Source organism: Cynoglossus semilaevis, chromosome 10, assembly GCF_000523025.1.
Source record: "Cynoglossus semilaevis isolate Cse_v1.0 chromosome 10, Cse_v1.0, whole genome shotgun sequence".
NCBI lineage: Eukaryota > Metazoa > Chordata > Actinopteri > Pleuronectiformes > Cynoglossidae > Cynoglossus > Cynoglossus semilaevis.
In genome coordinates, this window is record NC_024316.1 from 16775148 (window position 1) to 16801154 (window position 26007).

Genomic DNA, 26007 nt, shown 5'->3' on the forward strand with positions numbered 1-26007 from the left:
GTTCTGGTAACAGAAGCAACACAACTCTTTGAGTGGAGATAATTTAACTACTCGTAACACACGTAAATAGAATGTGTCTATGACAGAGGTCTCAAAATAGGGTGGTTTATGGGCCAAAAGTTGCCTGCGGGCCAGGGGTTTGATACTCCTGGTTTAAAAGACCAAAAAAAAAAAAAAACCCTTGTTGACAGACTTGTGGTCCGGTTAACATCCTATTGAAGCCAGTTAAGCTAAAACTAAATTCAGTCAACTAAATATTCAATTTTTTTTCAAGTTCCAATTCAGGTCCTACAGGATCAAGATCAGGTACTTGCACATAACATGTATTTATTAGAAATGAAGGCATGTTAAGAATATATATTTTTACAGAAATTATTTCAAAAATGTAATCATTTAATAAGCAAATTTAAATCTCACTAACTCAAGTTTCAAAGTTGGCCAACCCTAAGAAAGACAGTTGGGGGTCAGGGGATGGGGATCAAATAAAAAGTGAATATTATAATATATTTGCTTGATAATTTGTATTTTATATCCTCATCCTGTTCCATCTTCCACAGAATATCACTGCACGTCAGTAAGAAGCCACGTTCATTAGTCCACTTTCCAAAACAGGGACATAACCTGAAACTAGGTCGTGTCCCTATTTTTGGTGCTTGCTCAACACACCACAAAACGAACCGACAACACTCAGACTACAAGTTCACAAAAGGCCCACGATGAGTACACTTATACTAAAAAATCCTTTATCTACTCATATTTTAGGAGCCACAGTGGGAGATCAGAACAAAGTGTACAGTAAAAAACAGCGCAGCCTACAGGCAATGTAGACAGTAGTAGTATTATTTCCCATTCTGCTTGTATTTACAATTAGAGTACTCAATACTTACATATATATATATTCTTATTTAAATGGTCACGACTGAGACACCCATCAAGATGAAACTTGTTCTTATATTAATATCTTTGTCTCACTTACAAACACACAAACCAATAGTTGCCAACTGATAATCCTCATCATCCAATAAGCTTGAGCGTCCGTGACTACAACAACTAGTGACATCAACGCCAGTTAATCCACGAGTGTAAAAACTTTAAGTCACAGTAAAGACTCTGCATCGTTTCTACAACACTGCTCTAAAAAACTTTTTACAAGAACTTAAATAACCAACATATTGAACAAACAAATAAGTCAAATATGGGGTATTACATCAAATTAAACTGATAAACAAATATATATAAACACCTATTTCAATGCATTTTGTTGAAAACACTCACTCATCAGCACACTGTCTACTTTTCACTAATTTGAAGCTTCGCAGAACTGCGACGTAGAAATCATCAGGTTTACAGTAAAACTAAAACATTCTTCACCACATTCACTTACCACTGAAGACTCCATGGCTGCAGAAATAACGATAAATGAATAAAAAACGGCCAAATGACTAGGGTCAGAAGGTCTCCTGTTTTGTTTTTGCGATTTAATTAAGAGGTTTGTTTTTGTAGCTCCGACCTCGGCGGCCCAAGTGAACCTGCAGGACTGAATAATAAGTCTGACCAAACCAGCATGTCTCAGAGGCTGTGGGATAATCCTTCACTGTGCCACTTGAATAGCTTTAGAAGGGGGAGGGAGGCAGGCCAGAGACGTGGACGGGGGGAGTGAGACGGGGAGACAAAAAAAAAACTGAAATGGCTGCTCTGACAGGAGAGCTGAAATGAAGATGATGAGCTTTTTAATATAACGTTACTAAAAAAACAAATTAGACTTCATAGAGTGTACAGAGTCAGGGTGATGTTGACAAGCCTTCCAGAGTTCTACAACCGCAACAACTGCATAAGCTTGTTAGATAAAGAAGATTTGGACTAACTTTACTCCAGCTCACTGTTAAGCCCACTGTTGACGACACTCTCTGCTCCATGTGCAGCCATCAATGGACTCGTACTAATGTAATGTGGCTTAATAAACGCAGACGAACCTCATCCTCGACCAATGGTGCCTCCTGTTCATATTCATTCAACAGGAGAAAAAAAATTTCTACTTTTATATAAATGAATACAGATCTTTGATGTCTAGATGAAAAGTTCAGTCACATGCTTTGGTCAAAGGACTGAGCACAACTGGATTCTTCTACACAAGGGTTCTCAACGGCCGGCTTTTACGTCTTTACATTTAAATGGTAATGATTCTGCTGCTTGCTCCGCCCAACTCACCCATGTAGGAGGAGGAACGAGATCTGAGTAAGGCTTTACGTAACCATGGCAATGGTTTAGCAGCAAAAAAAAGGGGTATGCCATTCTGGCAGGTATGGTAAACCGACTGGTCGCCTGACAATAAACTGCAGTCCAACCATATACAGTATGATTCAGATGCAAAAGATGAAGAGGCTTCAGGACAGAACCAAGAATGAACCTGGAGGTTTGTCACTGGCTAGTAAATAAGTTTGTTACTCTGACGTTACTTTGATGTTTATCTGTGGAATAAAGCAGTACAGCACATGACAAATCCTTGCCCAGGTACAACTGATAGCAAGGGTGGAGCTTCCCAGTTATATTTTGACAGAGTCAATTTTGCATACAAATATCTTCACACATCAACTAAACAAATGGGGTGGCTTTGATTGCAATAAAGTGCGAAATGAAAAAGTCTGGACAGAACATGGAAGATGAGAAAGAACACTTGAAGAAAACGGAACAAATTTGCCACAAAGTGCGACGCTGGTGAGACACTTCCTGAGTGTCACGGAGAGAGCCACAGGGTCAGGGCAGCAGCTGAACACATCAGGACAGAGATGTCATTCATCTCTGGGTGCAACACAGTGTAAGCAGGCTGGTTGGACGTTGCCAGGAGACAGACGTGCCTTGTGCAGACTTCACACACTTCTGTAACAGCCGAGGCCATCATTAGGATGGCCATGTGACCAAAGCATTGGATAAGAGCAGGGAGATCGGTTCAGTGACGCAGTGTCAGCGTTGAATCAACACTTGAACCCTAACCATCACACAAGGGAGGACCTGATGTGTTCTGAATGTGAAATCAAATTCTGACGTGACGAAAAGCCACTTTTCACACGAAGTAGTAACAAAGCGGACAGCTGATGTTTCAACACCAAGTCATATAAAGCTGAAATATTTCAGAACTGGCAACCCAGGTGGGGTTCAGACCCACATCAGGCTCAGTGGTGCATGTGTGGATGACTCAACTGTCTGATCACCTACCTCTACATACTGAAGAGATGTGGGCTGGGTCACGGCACCACCAGGGGGCGGGGCGTGTTATCTTAAATCAATATTTAGTCGCTGCATGAGTCAGCCAGGTGTGTTATTACTCTGCTCACGGAGACAAAGTGAGTCATTATCTCTGCACTGTAATTGATACTGACAAAAGAAAAACAATGAGCTGGAACATTTGTGATATTTGCAAATAAGTATTAGAGTCACAAAAGTGATATGAAAGAAAAAATCATTCAGAAATGATCTTCTCAGACATCTTTAATGGGCAACAACATACCGTATATGGTGTTGTGCTATTTTGCAGCGATGCTGCCCTGTGTTTCTATTTTCTCTTTTAAACCCAATGTCATAGGAGAGTCATTAAAGAGAGCGCCTCGTTAGACATGTTTCCTGGTCAAAAGTCGGGATGGATCGATCAAATAATCAAGATCGGTATTTGTCCGATATTGATCATTATTTCAGGATCGAACGTAAACAAAAAACCCATCTATTCCGATAACTAAGCTATCGTCTTAGCAACGGGAGCCCGTGTAATGAAAGAGAAAAGAAGGTATCGTCATAGTTGCAGTATTGGTATCAGACATGAAAAAGCTGAATCGATCCACCCCTGATTAAAAGTCATGACTAGTTAACAGCAGTAACCCAACTGTGCTCAGCTGCTATTTTGATCCAGGTCATAAAAGGCGAAGTGGTGCCAACGGTGTGGACTGTAATGAGGTGGCACAACACGCGGCTTTCACTTGAAATAGTTGCTGAAGGCCACTTAACAGGAATGTGTGAGGCGAGAATGTAGGTGTGAAGACTTGAGTTTTGTGGGTCAGGTATTAAAAAAAAAGAACAGTTTTAAGGGCTTTTTCATTTGTCTGTGAAGTGGAGCTGCAGGCACTCATCACTTAATACTTCCAAACAACAAAAAGAGCGCCACAGTCTGTGCAGCTGCCGCAAAAAAGACTCTGCTGTAGAGGTTTAAAAAAGAAAAAAGAAATTAAATTTTTCTATGAACACTCATTGTTCGTCGTTCGACTTTACATGAATTGTAGGGACAAAGAAGCAGCTTAGAAATGACTGAGGGCTAATGCACAATTAAAAAATAAATTAAATTTTTCTATGAACACTCGTCGTTCATCGTTCGACTTTACGTGAATTGTAGGGACGAAGAAGCAGCCTAGAAATGACTGAGGGCTAATGCACAATAAACCTAGCTGTGCCCTCTGCTCTACTAAGCCCAGAAATTCACTGGACGACTCGGTCGTGCAGAGGACATCACAAAACGTCTCAAACCTTTAAAGACAGTCAACACCCTGTTACATCATCGACATAGGAAGTGTAATCTGACCACAAAAACAACAAAAAAAAACATGCTAAATTATGAAGAATCCATATTTGTTATGATCAGGTGAACATTAGCATGTTGACATTATCCTTTAGCGTGGCTTTAGCTTTAGGCTGATGAAAAGATCGATGACATGGATGTTTTTTTTTAATATATAAAAAAAAGTATTTTAATATGTAACACTGAAAGAAAAAGAAAATAAACCTTTGAGTGAGATGTCGGTGTAACTACCAACCAGAGGCCTCGTACAGTCACACCAGACTGAAAGGCATAAATATAAACTTCACCATCCAACAATGGGCAGCGCTCACACATGCACACATTTTTTTCCCACAGAGTTGTGAATTAATATGGTGTCCCTATCACTGCTGCAATGATTATGTAACTATCAAGCTTCCTGCCACAAGCCGGGTGAAAAAAACAGAAAGGGGAGGGCAGAGAGGGGGAGGGAGAGAGAGAGGGGAGGGAGGGAGGGTGTGTGGGGAGACAGACATAAAGACTGACTGACAGGCGGATAAAGATGAAGCAGAGGAGGAGGTGGAGACTACTACACTGTGATTGGGTGGTGATGAGGGGCTGGAGGGGGGGGCTGTACTGTAAGAATGCAGCAGTGGTCAAGAAACGCAGAAGAAAGAAGCTTTGGGGTCCACTCCAGCTTTTCATGATGTCCAAAGCAGGAGGAGGAGGAGGAGTAGAGCGATGATGAAGGGAGTAAATGAGCAAGGCAACGGTTGCTGTGCAAAACACAGCAGCCTCCCCTGCTCTATACCATGGAGCTGTGTGACGCTGCCATGAATACTGATGGGCTGTGTGAGGGAGGCAGAGGAAGAAAATTGCAGAGAGAGGGAAGAGGAGCTACAGGGAGGAGGAAGGAGGGAGGAGGAAGGTGGGAGGAAAGGGGGGGGGCTGCTTTACAGATGGGTTCAGCTGAAGGATGGGTCTTTAAAGCTTATTTAAATATAATCACATTTAAAATACTTAATATTGTTTCAATTCAGATGGAGAGCTGGGGGGGCAGTAGTCATGAGGTATTTTTTTTGTATACATCAAAACTAAATGGCCTTAGTGGACTTCTTGTATGCAAAGGTCATACAAAAAAGACCCTCAGTGATCAAAAGATATTTTCTATTTGTTTATTAGAAACCTAAAGAAACCAACTATGACTTGGAGAGGGATTCTGGACTGCTGATATAAAAACAAAAAAGAAAAAAGATTTTGTTCTATGAAAATGTAAATAAGTAAAACTAAGTCAATCATGTTATGCTGCTACATAGATAAGAAAAGACGTTGGTGCTACGTATGGTGTCGTTAGCATGAAAATCATTAGAGACAAATCATCACAATGAGCACAACCTAATCACCTTACATCCCTATTTATAACCACTCTAATACCCAGAGGCTGTGGCTGAGAGGCTGCATCTACTGTGACGGAGCTGGAGACCACGACCCGAGACATATATAACAAAATATACAAACTCTGATCAGGTCTACAGCTATTTATCTATATGTACCTACACACAGAAATCTAACTTGAGAAATCTAATGTGACTCATTCATTTTGTAGGCTGAGCTCTAGAGAACTTCTGAGTAAAGGAGGACAATTTCTGTTTCTGTATTATTATAGTAGTCAAAGTTAATGACAGCAATAAATCCTTTTCAGGTGAAATGATTGCATCTGTCAGAAGAAAGCACTCAAAGTATTCACAGGTTTTGTTGAAAAGAAAACGTTTTTTTTTTTTTCACACTTCTGTACAATCAGCTGCTGAAAGTCACAAAATCCCTGGAGAACCCTCAGTGAAGTGGGACAGAGGTTTGTGATCAGGCTCACTCAGACCTCATTGGTTGCTCCCTGCCCTAGATACTTAACACTTTCTTCTACAGCCAGTTCTGCCATAATGCAGAAAAAAGAAGATTCAACTGTGAAATCATTGCCTTTCTCTATAGTTTCCCACATTAACCATAAAAGTAAAGTCAATTCTACGATATTTTCCTCTGAAAACAAAGCATATGAGAATATGAGTGTGAATTATGTAATGAACATCCATCCATACTGATCTCAAGCAAGTGATGAACAGCTACAGTCGGACTGACTGGAGGAGAACCTTCGTTAATAATTAACAGCACCTAATTAATTTAGTGTCTTTGGTATTCCACAATATGCTCAAAGAGGAACTGGGAGCAGTGATAAAGACTGGACGGATGTGTGAAAAACATTGTCTGGGGAAAAGAAAACTCACCTTCTCCACCAATGGGAGGTCAGGTTTCCATAAACCCTAGTAGGAGCTGTTGGTGCCCTGCAGGAGATCACCTGTGAAGGAACAGGACAGGTATTTGTCAGGGCCGTCGGCTTGAAAATACAACCAAAGTCCAGCATTTTTATCTTCATTTAGTTTTTGCATCGAGTGCTTCTCACAGCGGACGTGTCCTGCATCACCTTCATGTACTTCCCTGCCACTTCTGAAATCCCTATTCATCGTCACCACCATGTGTTCAACACTAACATAGATCTTCAACAGCACACTGAAAAAAAAAGGAACTTCCTCCACAGGATATTTAAAATGACTTCCTCGTTCATCATCTGTCATCTCTCTCCTTCAATCTCTACATCAGCTTCTTAAAGTACTCCTTCACCTTCGACCACTCCACTCTTCACATATCTTCGTCTTTACTGTCCCCTGTACTTCATCAATCAACCAACTCATCTTCTTCACCCTGACCTGAGGTGGCACCAAAGACCTTTCTGCACCAAAGACCTTTCTTGTCCAACTCTTCTGGTCTCTGTGCAGTTTCTTTCGACACCTTCGCTGTTCTTCTTGTCCAACTCTTCTGGTCTCTGTGACACAAAATCTGTCTAAATCTGTCTAAAACCCTTATTTTTTGTCCAAAAAATACTACAGATTACTCTTCCTCACCCATCCTCTCCCTCCCTTCATATATACACCATTGTAGAAGAGCTTAAAGCAACCTGCTCTGCTCCTGCTTCGCCTCTCTGCCATCGGTTAAAATATGACACAGAAACTCAAAGATGTGCAAAACAATACAAACATTTACAAACGGAGTTAAAATCGCACTAAAGATCATTCCAGAAATGTCTTAGAAAAATACCCCAAAACTGTCAGACCAAACCATAAATTATAACATAAAACTGCTACAGAAATGTCATTGTAATAAATTGACTATTTTTTTTTTGAAAATAAAGAAAAAACTGAGAATTCTGTTTTTGTTTTTGAATATTCACTGAAGACAACCAGAAACAGACATGAGAGACCAGGTTTAACATGGACCAGTCACCGTAGCTCAAACACTGACCGCTGTCTTTGAGAACAAATCCATGAAGAACACACCATCTAGTGTCCAGAGCAGGGTTCTCAAAGTCAAATGGTGGGCCACTGCTGCCACGGTCATTTATATGTTAGGTCAGTGTTCAATGTACGGAAGGAAAAAAAGGTAGAATTTTCCTTAATATTAACACTACATTAAAATGATTAATAAATATATAAAACTATTTTTAAAAGTATTATTACAAATCTTAAGATTATTTAAATATAGTAGCAGGGTTTTAGCCTGGAAATGTTTTAAAAACGCAGGCTGTTGGGTTTTAGCCTGGAAATGTTTTAAAAACCTTAGGTTGATCCACAGATGAAAAAAGGTGGCAGAAATATCACTAAATAAAAAGTGTTGCCTTATAAATATTGACTACTGATACTTTCTCTATCCAACCAGTTCACACAGTCATTTAAATTTAAATTGATTTCATGCATTTCACATTAAGAGTTCATTCTTTAGCCGGTGTGAAACAGTTAAGAGATTCTAAGAACCAAAACAAAATCTGATTTTCTGTAGTGTGAGGAGAACAAACCAGGATCACAAAACATTCCAGTCATAAATCTTCAGCTGAGCATCTCCCCTGTGTGTGTGTGTGTGTGTGTGTGTGTGTTACTCAGCATAGAGAGATATTCGACTCCCTGACTGCCCTTCAGACTGTCTGTTCTTTCACTGCGTCTTTTTTTCACGCCATGTTGGACACCACTGTGTCTTCTTTTAACAGGGGAACAGCAGCCTTTAACCCTTTCATCATCGAGCGCAGCGTCTCGCTGCCTGTTTTCACAGGCTGTCGTCTCCACCTCACACACACAGCATCTCAGGGTCAACCTCCGACTGCTAACAGCAACACGGAGGTAAACAAAACCTTATATTCAGGTAGGAAACAGTGACTGGGTGCATTTTGCAGCAGCTCCAGTGCTAGTTCTGATATAATCTGTATTTATTTTAATGGGATCTAAAAAAGAAAAAAGAAAAATCAAATGAGGAAACGGACGATACCGTTATCTGTAGTTCCGTCGCTCCAAGCTAAGCTATGATGATAATAAATGCAATAACACTGTAATTCATATCATTAATTAATCACTTGTACATAAACTGCACCCAATTACATCAAATCAAACAGACACGCTTCAGTCTCACCCACAAATCACAGGGTCATGATCGAGGTACAGCTGAAAGGGACATAAATTTAACAGGAAATACATTTATCCACTGCTGTTATCGTTTTATACCATCAGAAATAGAATCAACCTGAGGTTTGAAAAAAAGTGGTTTTCCTAAATAAACCTCAGGAAGTGGCTGACTTACTGTTATAGAAAAAGAAGAGGAGGAGGAGGAGGAGAAGGAGGAGGAAGAGGTCGAGTGTGAAAACTGAAATAGGCGACAGATTCACTGCAAGCTCTAGAGCCCTAGACGCTAGTCCCTCTGAATTTATAGTCTTAAAGACCAGGGCACTACAGTCTGTCCCCCAGAGGACAGTAACTGAATTGATAGTGGGGCACTTCAAGAATTAAATCAGCCATTTTAACGTCAGTCTCAACATTAACTTCACCTCTGAGCCTGAAACTAACAAACGTTATAACAAGTTTTTGTTGGAAAATATGCCATTTAAACCTTAAACCTGAGTGAAATTGGAATTAACCAATGACAGACAGAAACGTTCCCCTTTAAGTCTGTGGTCCTCAGCTTGGAGTTCAATAACAGACACACACAAAAAAACAAAGCAGTGAGACATAAAAGAAATGCTTTAAGAGGCAGTAAAGAAACACTGAGGCACAGGCAAGCAGCCATCACCTCAACACCTCACTCCACTGACCGTATCACCATGTCTTTGTGTCCAGTTCTCTACAGTAGGGGGCCCTTTAGGTGCTGACTGACAACAAGCACCGAACAGTGAATTCAGCACCATGGACAGCTCAACAGAGACGTGGAAAGGGCCAAAATGGACCTAATCAAATTCAATCGCACTTTATATCTTTGTTACAAGGTCAAAGGCTGGTACCAGTCACTGGTACCAGTCACTAGTCCATCAGGGAACTTGTGTTTTTACCACAGACCAAACCCACGTGACACGACTGAGGAGAGAAACTAGTGGGATGGAGTTTAGAGCTCCAACATTCCTGAGTCGTCTGAACACTTTGACTTGACTCAGCATTTTTAAAAAGCCTGAAGGAGCAAAGTGATATTTTTACACATTTTTTTCCAGCCTGCAGTAGACTCTACGTGTATAAACTGGCTTAATATTAAAAGACCTTTCTTTGCCTTGTTAACTATTCCAACTTAACAGTTCATCCTTAACTTAACCATAGACTTTCATACAACGCTAACACCAAAATGAAGTTCTGAAAAACGAAGTCGCTAAATGTAGCTATAACGTCCAGACAATGTTGGTTTAAACAAAAATTTGACCCCTGGTCCATCAAACACATACACATCTTCCTCTTTCTACTGTAAGACATATTGCCTTGCCTAGTTGCTACAGAAGGTTCAATCAAGAAGCAAAGAAACAAATTGAAATTATTTTTATTTATGATAAAATGTCAACGCTAGACACTTCTGCAGGTGGAATATCCAGCAGAGATGTTTTTCTTTTTCAAACCATCACCAAGCTTCATACAAAAGGAAACATCCTGCCCTTCATACACCACCTCCACCTCCTCCTCATCATCATCACTAACATCACTCTACAGCCAAACACAGAACTGTGTTCTGTACAGTCTCTTCTTTGGACTGAATTGTTTTCAGCTGGTGGAGCAGATTTAATGAATGATTAAAAAAAAAAGCACATGCACCTAATCCCATGTAGAATATCAGGAGGCTCCTCCCCCTCTTCTGTTGGTGAGTGGAGAAGAGTGGAGGGGGAGGGAAAGGGGGTGGAGGACACTGGAGTGGGTTCATGGCTGTGCTGTAACAACCAATTACATAACGTCAGAACTGAGTGCTCTCATTAACATTCGTGTCCATTTCAGAACAGGCAAAAAAAAAATAAAAAAAATTCTTAAACAGAAAACACTCCGAGGATCTGGGACTCTGGACCAGAATGATCATCTCAGAGACAGAACCGCACGAACTTCATATTAGTCATGTTGTTTACCCTCTTTGACGCAGAGCACTGACTACGAAATTACAATCGCCTCTCAGCCTTTGCCAGCATCTCCAACATGGCAACAACAGAGTGTGATGCTCCCCACCACACACACACACACACTTTCTCTAATGCAACGAGGATGTTGAGGTCAAATTTCCCTTCACTGGAAAAACAACACCGTGCACGTCTCTGTCATTTCAACAATAAGTAGGAATATTTAAGGAGAAAGTGTGCAGAATTGAACCAACAACCCATATATGTAGATTGTTTTCCTCAGCAAGAGAAGGTTGCGAAATAAAGCAGAGATGAGATGATGCAAAAAAACGCTCCTCTTCACCCTTGGCGTATGGAAACAACGGTAACGTCGTGATAAAATGACGCATGCACAATTCGTTAAAATTACCGTATAGTGCTTTCGCTGAGCCGCGTTTACGGGCACATCAGCAGACAATCGAATGAGGCAATAGGCAAAAATTAAAAAACACAAAAATTAGCAAATAAATCCTCGTCCACCGCGTCGTCCTTTGCTGAGAGGAAGCACAGCTTCTCTTCACCCTCAGCATCAACGCAGGACTTACCAGAGCTGCTGTTGCTGTTGTTGCTGCTGCTGATGCTGAGGAGGATGAGGATGATGAAGATGGTGATGCTTTAACTACTGCCCGTGAGTGTGAGCGTGCGCTGCAAATAATTTAGTGTTTTCCTTTGCAGTGACAGAAGGTGACCCTGCGTTCTCTGCATCCGCCAGATCACGATGCGCACGGCACAGGCGCGCGTCGGAGGGGTTGGCCCAGCAATTCCCCTTCACTGAGCCACAGAGGAATGATGACATACTGCAGCGAGGACTTCAGCTCGGAAAGCGTTCACATAACACGAACCCATCGAGATTAAAGCAGCCTTAATCTGAGAGGAAGTGTTTGACCAACTTGAACATGTCCGGAATAAATTATACCTGGACATAGTTACAAAAATATCGAATAAAATTCATAAGAAACAGATTTAATATCCACGAGTGTTATGAATAAACCTGAGTATTTTTAGGATTTCATAAATATTGTATGTACTTGTTGTAAGGGAGGGAGTCCCGAATGTGACTCCCACTTTCTAACCAATGAGAAGAGCGGCAGGGAAAGGGGGCGTCGTCGATGTTTGCTGTCAATCAAAGTCACATTGCACTACACAGCAGTGCCGAGGCAGACTGTACTACATTATATATACTCTGTACACGGCATTATGTGCCGTAAAAAAAAGAGAAAATACCACAAATGACAAAGAGAAAAGTACTACACACAGGTTTGGATATTAACACTATACTGGATACCGGAGTAATAAAAGTAGTAAAGGTACGATAATGCACATTTTAGAAGAACAAATACTGCACCATTTGACTATTGCAGTCTAGGACTATAAACCAGAACCAATGCACCATTAAAACATGTGTGATATTTCAACAGAGATTATATACAAAAATACAAACACAAAAATGAGTATTAAAATGAAATCATCCTAAAGAGGGGAGTAAAACTGCATCCTGACTGTGGTTTATATGATTCATTTAAAACTTAAAATCCTTTAATAATAATAATCAAGACAAAACAATATATTCACACACGCAAGAATAACCATGTTTCAGCTGTACTAAAACCAGCCAGGGCAAAGGGCTTTACTGACACCTTGTGGTAACTGACTAACAACACAGACATGTGTTGAGCTGTGTGATCTGATCAAGTTTTTTAACACTCAGAAATTTAACAATTTTGAGAGCCACACAAACACGACTTGACAACTTGACCAAAACATTAATGAAAACTTTTTGCTCACTGCTTTACTCAGTAAACAATCTAAAAAAAATACGCCAACATCTTTTGTAGCTCCACACAAACACGACAACTTGACCAAAACATTAATGGAAACTTTTTGCTCACTGTTTTACTCAGTAAACAATCTAAAAAAATACGCCAACATCTTTTGTAGCTTAGCATTTTGCGTTTTTCGACTCACCCCTGCCATCCTGGGATGACAACAACAGCAGTGCCACCGACGTGAGAAGCGTCTGGTCTTTGTTGTTAATATTCACGTTAGGCGACGAAGATGGTAAAGACGTTCTTTTCACTGTACATTCTGTATGTCCAATTAACTGGGAACTCTGGGAGATAGATGTAACTTCGCTCAACACCGCGCCAACAATTTGGTTTGTCTGCCATCTTGCTGACTCCGTCTGCACATGCGCAGCAGTATTGGCGGCTATCAAACATTGGGGCGTCCTAAAATTGTCGTATTTTGAGGGAAATTGTCGCACCCACACGAATTTAATTCTGAAATTAAACCCGAGACAAGGGTAATAATAACCGCTGAGCACTTTTTCCTACAAAACGCGACGCGCTCGTTAACATTCAAAAACAACACGTTACCTCTTGTGCTAATTGGTTGTTGGGGGGCACGTGAATAATCAAGCACAGAATGAAGGTGCAGGATTTGCTTTCTGTGGTACTAATAAATGGACCAACCATTACATTTTGGTGGCTGGCTTATCGTATACTATGAGATTTTATTTATTTTAAATACGTTTTGTACATCTCACTGAGAGTTATGTTCATTATAACTATCACAATATTGAGTCGCAGTAAAATGGACTAGTCCATTGTATGATGGGGAGGGTGGCAGCCGATACCACCATTTTAGGTTTAACATTTTGGTACCTTTTGGGAACATTACAGTACAGAAAAACGTTTATAGTTCCTTAAAAATGATACATAAGTTATTAAAGGGGCACTTGAGATCTTGGGGCAGAGGTATTTACATACGATTGCCTAACAGTAGATCCGCATTGCCCGCGACACACTGCATCACGCACAGACACAAATAGATTAAAGAACAGCAAAAGCGGAAGTAGTTGTAGTATTTTATTGTGGTGGCGTAAAACAGGAAGTTCCGTTGCTGGTGGAGTATTAGCGGCTGTTGGCTGTGAGCCGCATCACAACCTTCGTGGGGGACAGCGGTGTTGTGCGTCACACAGTAAGTGACACTTTGCAGAAATTGTCTTAAAACAACAACCGCTTTACATGAAACCCGTCAGGGGAAAAATCCCACCGTTGTCAGTTTATTCTTTTATTCTAACAACTTTTTGGCAGCGGTGTCATCTGGCACAGCTAATGGTTGCAGTGACGTAGCTAGAAATGCTGGCTCATTGGTTCACAACCGTTAGTTTTAAAATGAAAACAATTCAGAGGAAACCGCGTTTACGTTCCGGTTTTCTGTGGTTCCTTAGAGAAGATATAATTACGATAAGCTGCCGATACTCTCACAGTGCGTTGTTTTTAATCGAAATACAATAAAACAGAAATCAGGCTCACATTTAATCAATTTTCTTTTCATCTGCATTGACAGTTAGCTCACAGGTTTTTCCACATGGGTTTCTGTGTAAATTCGGTGTAAAAATTCTTTTCATTCCGTGTTTCCTCAGATTTCTCGCTGATTAGGGAGAGCAGTGATACCATGTGTAAGTCACATGAACGACGAGGATGAGGCACAAACAACAAGGGGGCAGCTTGTTGAGAGAGCCGCCGCTCACTGTCAGCCGTAGGGAGGGGGTCTACTGCTGCTGCCGTAGAAGCCGCTGCTGCTGAGGCTGAAGGCCCTGCACCGGCAGCCTACCTGTGTGTGTGTCCCCCACCCCACCCTGGACATATGCAATGAACAGCACCACACAGCCCCCTGCCATCAGTGATGGAGATGCGGCAGTCACCTATGTGTTGGTGCCATTTTTCCTCATCACTATAATTGGGATAGCTGTGGCCGTGGTAAGTTTTTTTTTAACACAAGTTGATGTTGACTGTTAGAAGTTGTCTGAATGAAAGGCAATGAAGAGTACGGTGTTGTTGTGACGAATAGGGACTGACGATGGATGTTGATTTTGGTGTAGCATTAGCATTTATATTTCATAAAATCCTAAATTGCATGTGTCAAACTCAGGGCCCGGGGACCAATTGGGGGCCCGCCAAGTCATTTTGCATGGCCCGCGGGTGCTTGAAAAGCATTGAAGAAAGTCCATACAGCAGGGTTTCTTAACCTGATGAATCAATCAATGTTGTTTTAGTAGACAACAATGAACAATATTTGTAACTTGAATAAATAATAATAATAACCAGTTGCCGAACCTTTTATAATAAATTATGGAGTAGTTACATCTATACATTCTTTCATTTACAACTGGCCCTTCAAGGGGAACTGTATTGCAGATGTGGCTATGACACAAATGGACTATAAATGTGGGGAGAAGGAAATGACACTGTCAAAATAGCAGCATGGTTTATAACATCAGGAAATGTGATGAATAATAGTAAAGATGTATTCATTTGGGATAGAAGAAGAAGGTTTTGGGCAAATGTAATATATACAATATATTATTTTTTGTAAACTTATATCTGGTAAAATAGAGAACATTATTTTATAGCGGTTAGCCTCCCTGGCCTTTAAGTGTTTAAATGTTCATTCATTGGCTGTGTGTCTGTGATGTGTCCTTGTTATTACAAGGTGACCTCTTCGTGCTGTATAATTTCCATTGTGTTAACCAGCTCTGACTAAACAACATGATTTAATTAGCCTTTTAATAAAATTAGCAAAGGCACGTGGATGAAAGGCTGAACCAGAGCCATGTGGTTTTAACTTGAATGTTCAGCTAAAAACATGTTTGGACTGATGGCAGCGTCGGTGTTGAATTATCTGCGTGGTTTCACTGTGTCTGACATGATTAAGACCTCATGTTGTCTCAGTATCCGGTCGCTGGAAGCGATGTCGTCAAAGTTGATTGACTTTGAGTGTCCTCTCTGTTTCAGATCCTGTATGTGCGAAGGAAAAGAAGGTGAGGCTCATTTTACACGCTGATTAATCACACAGTGACTCTTGTTGTTTTACCTTTGTGGTCGGCGTCAGTAGTTGCGTGACCATTTCACGCCTCTGTTATCTCAGGATCGACAGACTCCGTCATCAGCTGTTGCCGATTTACTCCTATGACCCCTCAGAGGAGCTCCATGAAGCCGAACAAGAGATTTTGTGGAAAGAGGAGGACACTCGGGTATGATGGGATCAGACAAAGACCATAGATCATGATAGAAACATTTAAACACTCCATGAAAAAAATACTTGTTAACTCTCATAGTATTGGCCTTGACATTGGTGTATTATTCTGCAGCTGGGTAAATTTTGTACACAGTGGACCGTTTACTTTTGATTTCACACTTCAGCAACAGCAGTTCCTCAGTCGTCTGACCTCTTCCCCTTTAACACCATTTGTTTATATATATTTAAATATATATATTTGTTTATATACATATATTTTTTGTGTCCTCAGATTGTACAGAGCTGGGCCAGAAGTTATCAACAACACCGCCCTCTCCTGGCCAGTGACGTCAATGCCTGACAGTGACTCATGGTTATCAGGAGTAAAGCTGGACTTTGAGCTGGAGATCTGTTGCTGCCATTGTCTGTTTCTACTCTTGATTTTTTTTCTTTGGGTACTACTATTTATCACGGTACATTGAAATATTTCAGCCATAGACTGCGTTGTTCTTGCTCAGTTTGTAAACACTTAATCCGTGAGTTTCTGAGGACAATCTTACGTGCGTAATTATTTATTATTTGAACCATGTTTTAGCTTGGTGCTCAGCGACATGGCTCAAAGTGAAGGAGGGTCAGTCGAGGTGTGGGTTTCCACATCAGACATTCACATTTGGGTTGCGCATTTTTTTACTGTTGAAGCACAGATTTACTTCGCTAGTTAAAAATATTACCTCTGCTGTTAAAAAGTTCATCATCACAGCATCAATTGCAGTCATTTACTAGATTATGTTAGCAACAATGACCTTTTTTAAACTCTATAAATGCACTGTAAAGTTTTTCTTCCAAGAACAACTTACGCTTGTACACCTTCAATTGTCAAGCTGGTATCAAATTCTGAAATGAAGACAAATTGTGGGTCAAAGGGCAGAGCGGCGTCTGTTCTGGTTTCAATTTGTCCAGACATCTTGACTCTTCTGCTGTTGAACTACATCCAGTGACTCTTGACAGAGGCATGAAGAGGAAGATATGAAAGTAAATAGCAACATCCTCAACATCATAGATGAGCTGTGACTCTTACCCCAAATATGTCCTGTCCACCAGGCATGGCACCAGGATGAGGTTACGCACAGCCAAAGAATCTGTGGATTAAAAATAAAGAGAAACAAACCAAAGGTCTGACTGTTTCAGTTGAGCAGGAAAAAAAAACATAAATCAGAAGCTTTTAGCTTGTGAAGACTGTTGGTACTGGAAAGAAGGACCTCTGCTGGATCTAAGAAGGAAGAAGTTGCAGGAAAGAAGAATTTGTGAGGATGCAACAAAAGTCCAATCGTTTTCACATCAATACAGACTTAAAGGGATGTCAATTGAGAAATCAAGTGCCACAGTGGGACTGACTGGAAGGTCCCGTTTCCTTAACGACTTAATTTTGCGCACCACCAGTCCACCAAGCCGACGTATCGGTCATTATTAAAAGCACCGATAACGGGATTTCAATGTGCATGCAAAACTAACAAAATTACACGAGTCTTGTTTACCCATCACTCAGGAACATTTCCCCCAATCAGAGACGTTGCTTCCATTTTCTTTTAAACTTAAAATGTACCAAATATGGGAATATAACGGGAGTGGGATACCCATCAGTCATACAGAATAGCAATTGTAAATAAAATGACCATTGATGAGGCTCAATTTGTTCTTGAGGAGTTAACATTAACAAGTTGATGCTATGAATAAACAAATAAAAATGACAAAGAATTCTCTTTATTGACCTTTTTTGATACAAATTGTAGGGCACCATAGAAATATAGACATTGTACATTTATATACGGTGTACATTAAAAAGAATGATCCCATCCTGTCGAGGTGACTGTATATAAATGCGCAGATGAATGTGGATCTGTAGCATGACACTGGTATCGAGGACTATTCAGAGGGTGCAGAGAAAAGTAGAGTATGAAGAAGACGACTGAAGTGCCACGACGCAACATACCCAACGGTAGGGTGAACTGAAGAGGAGCGCCCCGTCGATCAAACATTTGTCCATGAAAACAGAACCAACATTTCATTTCAGTGCACCAGAAGTTTTAAGAGGATAAAAACACAACCTGCTAGTCTACCACAATCAGTGAACACAGATGTCAAGCTGACAGGTCTCCCTGACGTCACACATACACACTCAAACAAACAAACAAAAAAAAAACTGTCTGCACAAGCGAAAATGTGTTTGCATACGCACACCATCACCAACTTCACATCCAAAACACCTTATTACAGTCTGGAAGTCAGAAACTTTGTAAAGAAAAAACCAACAAAAAAAAAAAATCCATCCCATGCCAGAGATTACAGTTAACAAAACCAGTTATAAGCAAATAAATGGTTAAGTAAGCTGTTGAGTGAGGTATGAAATTCCAGGCCTTGTATCGCCTGTTTTGCAGTTTTCCGGGTTTTGTAACTGAGGTTGTAGCAGCTTGATGTGTGGAGAGAAAAACCCAGTTAAGTGGACTGTGGTTCCCTGACACTAAGAAATACAAACATGTTCTTTCCTGCAGCAGACATCATACAACACCAGACCAAAAAGACTAAGAAGTGTAATCACGGCACTAATTCATGAGGAGAAGATGACCAAGCTAGGTGGAGTGGAGAAGGCTAGCGAGAATGAAAACATACAGCCCTGTAGGTAAAGCAGTGCCGGCAGCGATCCTGCGTCCTGTGAACAGCAGTCTGCCTGCAGTTGATTGAGTGAGCGCTTGGAATCTGGGGACCGTGTGGAGACAAAGACACTTAATGTAACAGCATTTGTAAAAGCTCCCTGAAGAATCACTGATGCTCTCAGCCTACAACTCTTTAAAATAGGGTTGGCAAACACACACCAAAAACAGAGTTTAGTTTTATTATAAAATGAAAAGCAGCACACAACTGGGAGAACATTTGTTGTTTTTTTTTCGTTTGTTTTTCTTTTCTTTTTTTTTTTAAATGATATGCAACCCTACGAAAAACACTAAGTCTGTTCAGACTATTCTGATACTACTGACACGCCTACTCCCCCCCCCACTACACACCGAGGACTGTGAAGGACGTTTTGAGAAGTATACGAAATCTAAACGGTCGTAAGAGGAAGGTCGGAGTTATTTCTCTGCTCTACTGCTGAGACCTGGTAAAAGATTGAACGTGGGTTAAAAATGAGAAGGAGGGAAAATTAAAAAAAATTTAAAAAGTTTCACCAACAGTTACCTAGTCTCATTCTAACCGCTGAAGCTCGACTCCATCAAGACTTGATGCAAAGTTTAACCACATTACAGGAGAACACGCACACGCACACACACACACAAAAAAGGTTTAGGTAAAATTCACCTTTGTCCAGTACAAAACATGGAGGAATAATCTATATGCCCTACCATCGATGAATAAGTAACATTAAGCAGAGGAGGATCGTCCTACAAACCATCTGAAGGAGAGAAACAAACATCCAGGCGTGCTGAAGCAACACCTTTGTCCAGTATAAAAGACTTGTTACCTGTCGTGTATTTCTTAGATCTAAACTTGAACAAAGGTCCATCGGTCTAATCCAGTGCTGTTGCATGTTATATGTACTGTTGCCCACCCCTCTTTTTGGCCAAAGGGGTGGACCTTTGTCATGAACAGTGGTCACGTGGTGGCACTGGTGTTGGAGATACAGCCCAGTTCTAGTTAACAGTAAGTCAGTATGTTGAGTGAGGTAGCATGCGTTGTCAATTACTGGTCCTCGTCTTCCTCCTCCGCAGATGACTCTTGGGATGTTTTTTCTTCCTTCTCCTGCTGGGGGATTCAAAAAGAACCAGTCACTTCCTCATCCTCTATTGACAAACATTCTTGGTGACTCATGACTGAACATGACTAACTGTTGTTTTTTGTTTTTTTTTTCCCCCTCTCTCCCAAGTGTAACAAAAATGCAAAGTGTACTACTGTGGCATGGACACCACCCAGAGGAAGGGCGAGGCCAACGTAGTGATTCATACGCGTGTGAGTCGCAGTGAGGCATCTCGCATTTTCCCCCCTTCCTCTGCTGCCAAAAGTAGTTCATTCATAAAAATGGAGGGTAAGTTGCAGGGGTAACTCTGGGTCATTTCATCCTGTGACTAATACACTCCCAGGTTTCTTTATAAAGACATGACTTCTACTACTTCGGCACAAATTTGTTCCTACAAGACCACAGAAACTGCCCCCATACTACAGACTGACACCGTAACTGAGGTTCATTCAACAACTTCCAATCCAAAGGAGTGTGAATCACACATACTTTTTTCCTCTAGTCAAAACAACGGGCCACTAGTGATGTACTGGTTTATGTGACTGCATGGAAGTGATGCTGCCCTTTACTTGTATTTTCTCTGTTTCCTTACATCAGCAACTGTTTGTATAGTTGACAGGTTTCCACAGCTAAAGTCAACAAGTACGCAGTGTATTTTTTTTTCATCTCATTTAACAACTGTTATTGTCATTTACAGCTTGTTTCAGTGTTTTTTTTTTTTAAACACAAAGCTGTGGGATCTGTGTTAACTTTTTTTTTTAAATGTGGCTTTTTGTTATTACATGCAACTTGTTGAATAGTGTGTGAAAATAAAGCGCCCGCAAATACAAGCGTAGCTGCGGTGATTAGCGTCGAGTAGGGTGGTAGAAATGACAAATATGCAGCATTACCCTGCAGCCAGTCATACCGATCATAATTCAATTGGGAGAGGAACACTTCGACACTGTACTGTGACACATACCTCCTTCTTAGGTCTTCCTCTGCGTTTCCCTCCTGCAGATGGGGCTGCCGAGGCCTTCTGTGAAAGCAGAGAGAGAGAGAGTGTCAGCGGCTGTATCTCCAGTCAGACTGTGACCGGCATGGCTCAAAAGTTGTAATATATCATTTTAAAACAAGGGAAAGCAGTGTTCCTCTGGCCGCCTGCAGGTGGCAGCATTGCCTGCGCAATGAGACAGAGGGAAAAGGGGGCACTGAGTTCATTGGCTATTATCTGGAAGGCCAACAGGAACTGCACACAGGGCACTCCAGTTCGCTGGCCACCTGGTCTGAGGCTCGGAGACAGCTGGTGGAGCCGAGCAGAAAGACACAAATCCTCCGCAGCACGTCCCTCACTCCTACAACTACATCATACATGCTCGTGCACATGCTTTCACCCTGCACTGGCTGCCTTTCCCATACATAGCTGTGAAGGCTAGAGCGCACAGAAGTGGTGGTGGTGGTGGGAAGGGGGGATACTGGAGGGCTGGGACGAAAGAGAAAAATCAGCTGTTGCTATGGAGACGACAGGCAGAGAAGAACTGGGACTGTGTGGTTGGTGGGGGGAGGAGGGAGGGAAGGAGGGAGGGGTGTGTGTATGTGAGGGGGGGGCGCTCAGTGTCAGCTTGGAAACTGTCTTGAGGCCTCTGCACCTGCACCGCACTGTGCATGACAAGCTGCGGGAAGCTGGAGGACAGGAAGTACAGACTGAGCATCACTCTGACAAAGTCAGGCATTGAACCAAGGTCCTTACAATGGGGGAAACCCTGGACGGGCTATTTCTGAAAACAGCAGCGGGAAGCTGCAACTGATGAGTGTTGGGGATGGGGGGGGCATCCTCTACATTACTAATAAAATAAAACAAACCACGGAATTGCGAAGCATCTGGGAAGAAGAGGACGGAGTTGTGCGAGTGTTCGGTGTTGGTTCTTTTACCTTGCCCTTGCTGGCTGTCTTGTTCTTGCTCCCCTTCGGTCTTCCTCTGGGTCTCTTTGGGGTGGGGGACCCGCTCGGCTCCTGCTGTTTAAACGAGACGTTCAAACTTGACGTTAGATTGCAACATGTAGGACACCAATCTCACTTCCCTCTTTGTACACGTATGGTGGTGCAACATCTGACTTCCTGCGACCGCAGCAGCGCTGTAGTAGAACACGGCGTGGGACGTCAGCATGTGGAGGATTTACTAGAGAACACATGGCCGACTCCGGTGTGACACTGTAACCCATTCATACGATGACATGTGGCGGCTGTAAGGCCACGATCGCCCGTCTCCGCTTACATTTCTGAGTTTGTACGCCGCCGCCGCACATAGCAACCTGGCAATTCAATCCTATAAGACGAGCCGCTGAGTGACGGCTATATGAGCCAGTCTGCTGTGAATCATCCGTTACATGACAAGCAGATGTATGTCCTGCACACAGGGACCCAGAGCAAGGGTGGGGTGGGGTGGTGGGGGGTTAAAACCGGTTTAAAGGGTGTTCAGTTACAGGTTTCTGATGAACCTGTAAGTTGCACAGGAAGTTGTAGATGTCTGCACTGCAGCACAGATAAGGCTGAGCGCTCGGTCACGGGGCTTGGCTGCGGGTCTTGATTTCATGACAGGAGCCGTAAATATCCAGCTCAGCTCCTCGTGGCGCTTCCTTATAATAGGTGGTGGACATTGTCCTGGACTGTGGACGGGGAGGAGGGGTGTGTAGAAAACTATGTTTACAATACAGGGGGTACTGGGGGGGGGGCAGATGAATGTGGGTCTGCTGTAGTAAATGTTCTGCATCTCATGTTTACCATTTGCAGTAGTTCAAATATATCTGTAAGGTGTAGCCAATGTTTGGATATAAATACCGGGGCACTGAGGCCAATGACTCAATTACATTCACTCATAACTCAGACAACAGTGACGTCATTGACCTCCAACATGCACGACATATTTTGATCAGCCTTGCACATAAGTCGGCATCTCCAGCGCTGACACACCTTGTTATGAACAGCTACGCCACATTCACGTCAAGGTCTCTCATACCTGGGGTGTCTTGCGGGGTCTACCACGCCCCCTCTTCTCTGCTGCGTCCTTCTCTTTCGGTGAAACTGTCCCCTTGTCGCTCATGTTTGCTTCTCAGACCTGCAGGAAATAAATCACACCGCTCAGATTCCTGTTGCAAGCAGAGGCGTCGAGTTCATTCACACAAACAGGCGGAGAGGAAGAAAACAGAGGAGGGGAAAAAAAACCTCATATCAAACCTGCTGACCCCGGCGACAAACCAGAAATGACCGGACTAACCTACCACGCACCGGCCGCGCCACATAAACGCGATTAATCCGCGCGTCCTTGTCACCGATTTATCGCCGTCTCATCTGCGCCTACAATTGTTGCGGGTGTCGCGCAACTGTGCGACAAGAGTCCGAGATGCCTTCAGGGACCCACCGTGTTGTCGATCCGGGCCTCGCTCGCTCGATTTGCGACCAAATATCAGGCCTGTGCTCGGAAGTATCTCACAGCATGTCTGCTGCACTCCTCTGGCGTGCACGCGCACACACATACATACATACTCGTGCACGCGTATACACATACACAATGGCTGTTGTGTGCTCGGCGGGATTTGCAGGCTCAAATCCTTCGCCGGGGATTTTTTTTAGTCAAATCAAAAGACGAAGAAGAAGAAGAGGCTGCGGCGGTGACGGGAGAAAATAAAACCCCCGGACCGAGGGCAGCATTCGACGGCTGCATGTTTACACCGTGCACCCTGATATTTCTCAATTCCTAGTGGCTCGGTACGAACCGACAAATGTATCTGAAAGTAACGGGTTTGCCGAGCGTGCAGTTATCCCCAGCCCTCCACCATCACCGTCCTGCTACTCACCCTTTGAATCCGCGACGTAAATATTTCAGAGGTCGCGACGTTCGCTCGTGGCTGCTCGTCCGCGGCTCAGGAGCCCCACACTGATCTATAGGCTACGGTTTTATTCGTCAGCCCGCCCCTTTAAAATCCCAGCTCTGCAGCGTTTTAAAAACAACTTACCATCTAGGAAAGAGGAGACGAGCTAGGAAGCACGGAAAGGTCTCGACTTACCGGCAGGTTGAGCGCTTTAGTCCAACAGCGTCTTATTAACGGCACGTGCGTCTGGTCTATTCCGTTAATAAAGGGGGAAAAAGGCGCCAACCAGAAGGAGTTTTGGGGCAATTTAAAGAGCCGCCCTCATGGGAGCTGAAAACTGGAGGGAGGAGTTATGATAAATGGGCCACCAAGAGGAGGAGAGGAGCCCAACCCCCTCCTCCACCTCCTCCTCTCTGTTCCCCTGGTTTGATCCCAAAAAACACGGAGAAAAGTTGGAGAACATGCCTCCTGCAAAAATAAACAAATAAATAAAGAAATATATCTATGTGTAGTAACATCAATATACAAGGTGGGAGGAAGACCATATTTGGTCAAAGGAAACAATGCTGTGGGCAGAATATAAATACACGAAATACCACGAATACCTTTCTGAAAGTTATATCCATAAAAGTATTTTTCAAATTAAAATTAATATTTTTTTCTTAAATTACAGAGAATAAAACCGTAAAAAGTTACAAATGGCGATATGAATATTAACAATGTTGGAAAAAGTTGTTTTTTATTTTAAAGTATTGAGTATTTTTACAAGTATTTTCTAAAAATAATCTATGCAATATGTTTTATTCAATACTTTTTAAGGATTTATATGTATTTATGGCGCTATTACATGTTTTATAATAATGTAATAATATAATCATATATTGTATATGTGTACATATACAATATATCAAGTAAGAAAAACTCCAAAAAGACATTTTACACATTATAAATACTGTAATATTGCTGTGTTTTTATTACATTATTCTGACAATCTAGAAATTTACTTCAACTTTTAAAGCTGCTTTTTCACATTAAAAATATTTTAATAAATACTCAGGATTATCCCTTCTACAATTCTTTAAATACTGTTGTATCAACAACTACACATACTACTACTTTTTATTTATACTTATATGAGACACTTTTCGTGTTTTAATTATCTGTATTTTTCCGTGTTAGTGTTGAATATCCACAGTTTGAGGAGAGAAGTTTTTTTTTTACTGTAGTTTTACACGTGCATAAACGCTTCAGTCCTGAATTTAATCAGTTCATCCAGATCATTTTATCAACTGCTCCTTGTTTTTTTCTTCTTAATAATTTAATTTTCTTATTTTCATTTAGCACACATCCATACATGTTTTTGTTTTTCTAATTCTGGGTTAATAGTGTTTTGATATATATTCATTCAGAGTCATATTTTCTTCATTTGTTTTTTTTTTTAACAGCTCTTATTTTTCTTTTCCGTTGAACATAATTATGCATTTTGCATTTTGAGTTTAACAAGTCGCTGCAAATCAGTTTTTTTTTTAATCACAAAAACAATTTCTATCTATTTTTCTTACCAGAAGAGAAAGGTTTGAGAGTTCAGGTTTTAAGAATATTTTTTAGGTTCAAGGCATCCTTTAAAAAAAAAAAGTTAATTAGTTTGCAGTAACTGACTCATAAAAACACTGTGATAAAATCTCTATTCAGTACCTTCTCAAAAAGTTTTCATGGCTGTTTAACATCTGAGACCCCTGCAGGATGGAAACAGTACTGGGATTTTTTATTTTTTTATTTTCAATAATTCCATCAGTTTTAGGCTGATCCAGGTTCTGTGATTCCACTGACCTCCACTGACCCCACACTAACTGTATGTTTCAGCAGTTCAGTCTGGTCATCACTAACTAATGTGATTATCTGCACTCAGACGTCGGACTCAACATCAGACCAACGTTTCATTTCTGTCCTGTGGCTGTGGTGCACGCGGGGGAGGAAAGGTGAGGGGAGTCGTAGGTGTAGGGAGAGTGTAAATCAAACACCACCCACTGCTGCATTCACACCATTCACACCTGGTTTTCTGATGTAAATACAGCCGATGATTCTGGAGCTCCACGGCCACGCATGTGAAAACACACACACACACACACACACACACACTGATTTACTTTGTTATCACAGCACATAAACCCCTTTGTCAAGTGCAGTATAGTACTCAGTATACTCTGAGCGTGTACTGCGTGTACTGTACGTACACGGTGAGGTCTGGTGAACAGGGCGACGGAGGAGGACATGAATGAAGGGAGCGCTTTACTCAATGAGTCCAATGTACTGCTCAGCATGTGCTTGCCTTGCATGCCCCCTC

General features: G+C 41.7%; 3 protein-coding genes across 10 annotated transcripts in view; 1 reads left to right on the plus strand and 2 right to left on the minus strand.

The window, feature by feature from the left end:
* pacsin1a (protein kinase C and casein kinase substrate in neurons 1a) overlaps positions 1-11952 on the minus strand; it is a 23581-nt gene extending 11629 nt beyond the window's left edge. The window contains exons 1-2 of the mRNA XM_017035706.2: positions 11377-11952; positions 6799-6869 (exon numbers count right to left, since the gene is read on the minus strand). The gene's annotated coding sequence lies outside the window, so the exon portion shown is untranslated. The remainder of the gene's footprint in view (positions 1-6798; positions 6870-11376) is intronic.
* Positions 11953-13852: 1900 nt separating this feature from the next.
* On the plus strand, positions 13853-18291 carry smim29 (small integral membrane protein 29). Of its 2 annotated transcripts, none has more exons than XM_008319165.3 (5): positions 13853-13985; positions 14434-14770; positions 15806-15831; positions 15939-16044; positions 16321-18291. In XM_008319165.3, exons 2-5 carry the CDS (start codon positions 14663-14665, stop codon positions 16387-16389), a joined length of 309 nt encoding a protein of 102 aa, XP_008317387.1. In that variant the 5' UTR covers positions 13853-13985; positions 14434-14662; the 3' UTR covers positions 16390-18291. The 2 variants fall into 2 exon arrangements, with proteins under 2 accessions (XP_008317387.1, XP_024914984.1); XM_025059216.1 differs by lacking the exon at positions 13853-13985 and adding an exon at positions 14062-14276.
* The window catches only part of hmga1a (high mobility group AT-hook 1a), a 28687-nt gene continuing 20495 nt past the window's right edge, over positions 17816-26007 (minus strand). The window contains exons 1-5 of one of the 7 annotated variants that reach the window (XM_008319169.3): positions 23859-24014; positions 22811-22909; positions 21727-21810; positions 20777-20833; positions 17816-19820 (exon numbers count right to left, since the gene is read on the minus strand). In XM_008319169.3, the coding sequence (XP_008317391.1) occupies positions 19761-19820; positions 20777-20833; positions 21727-21810; positions 22811-22894 (285 nt within the window). In that variant the 5' untranslated portion in view covers positions 22895-22909; positions 23859-24014 and the 3' untranslated portion in view covers positions 17816-19760. The other 6 variants (XM_008319166.3, XM_017036175.2, XM_008319168.3 and 3 more) reach the window with 6 other exon arrangements.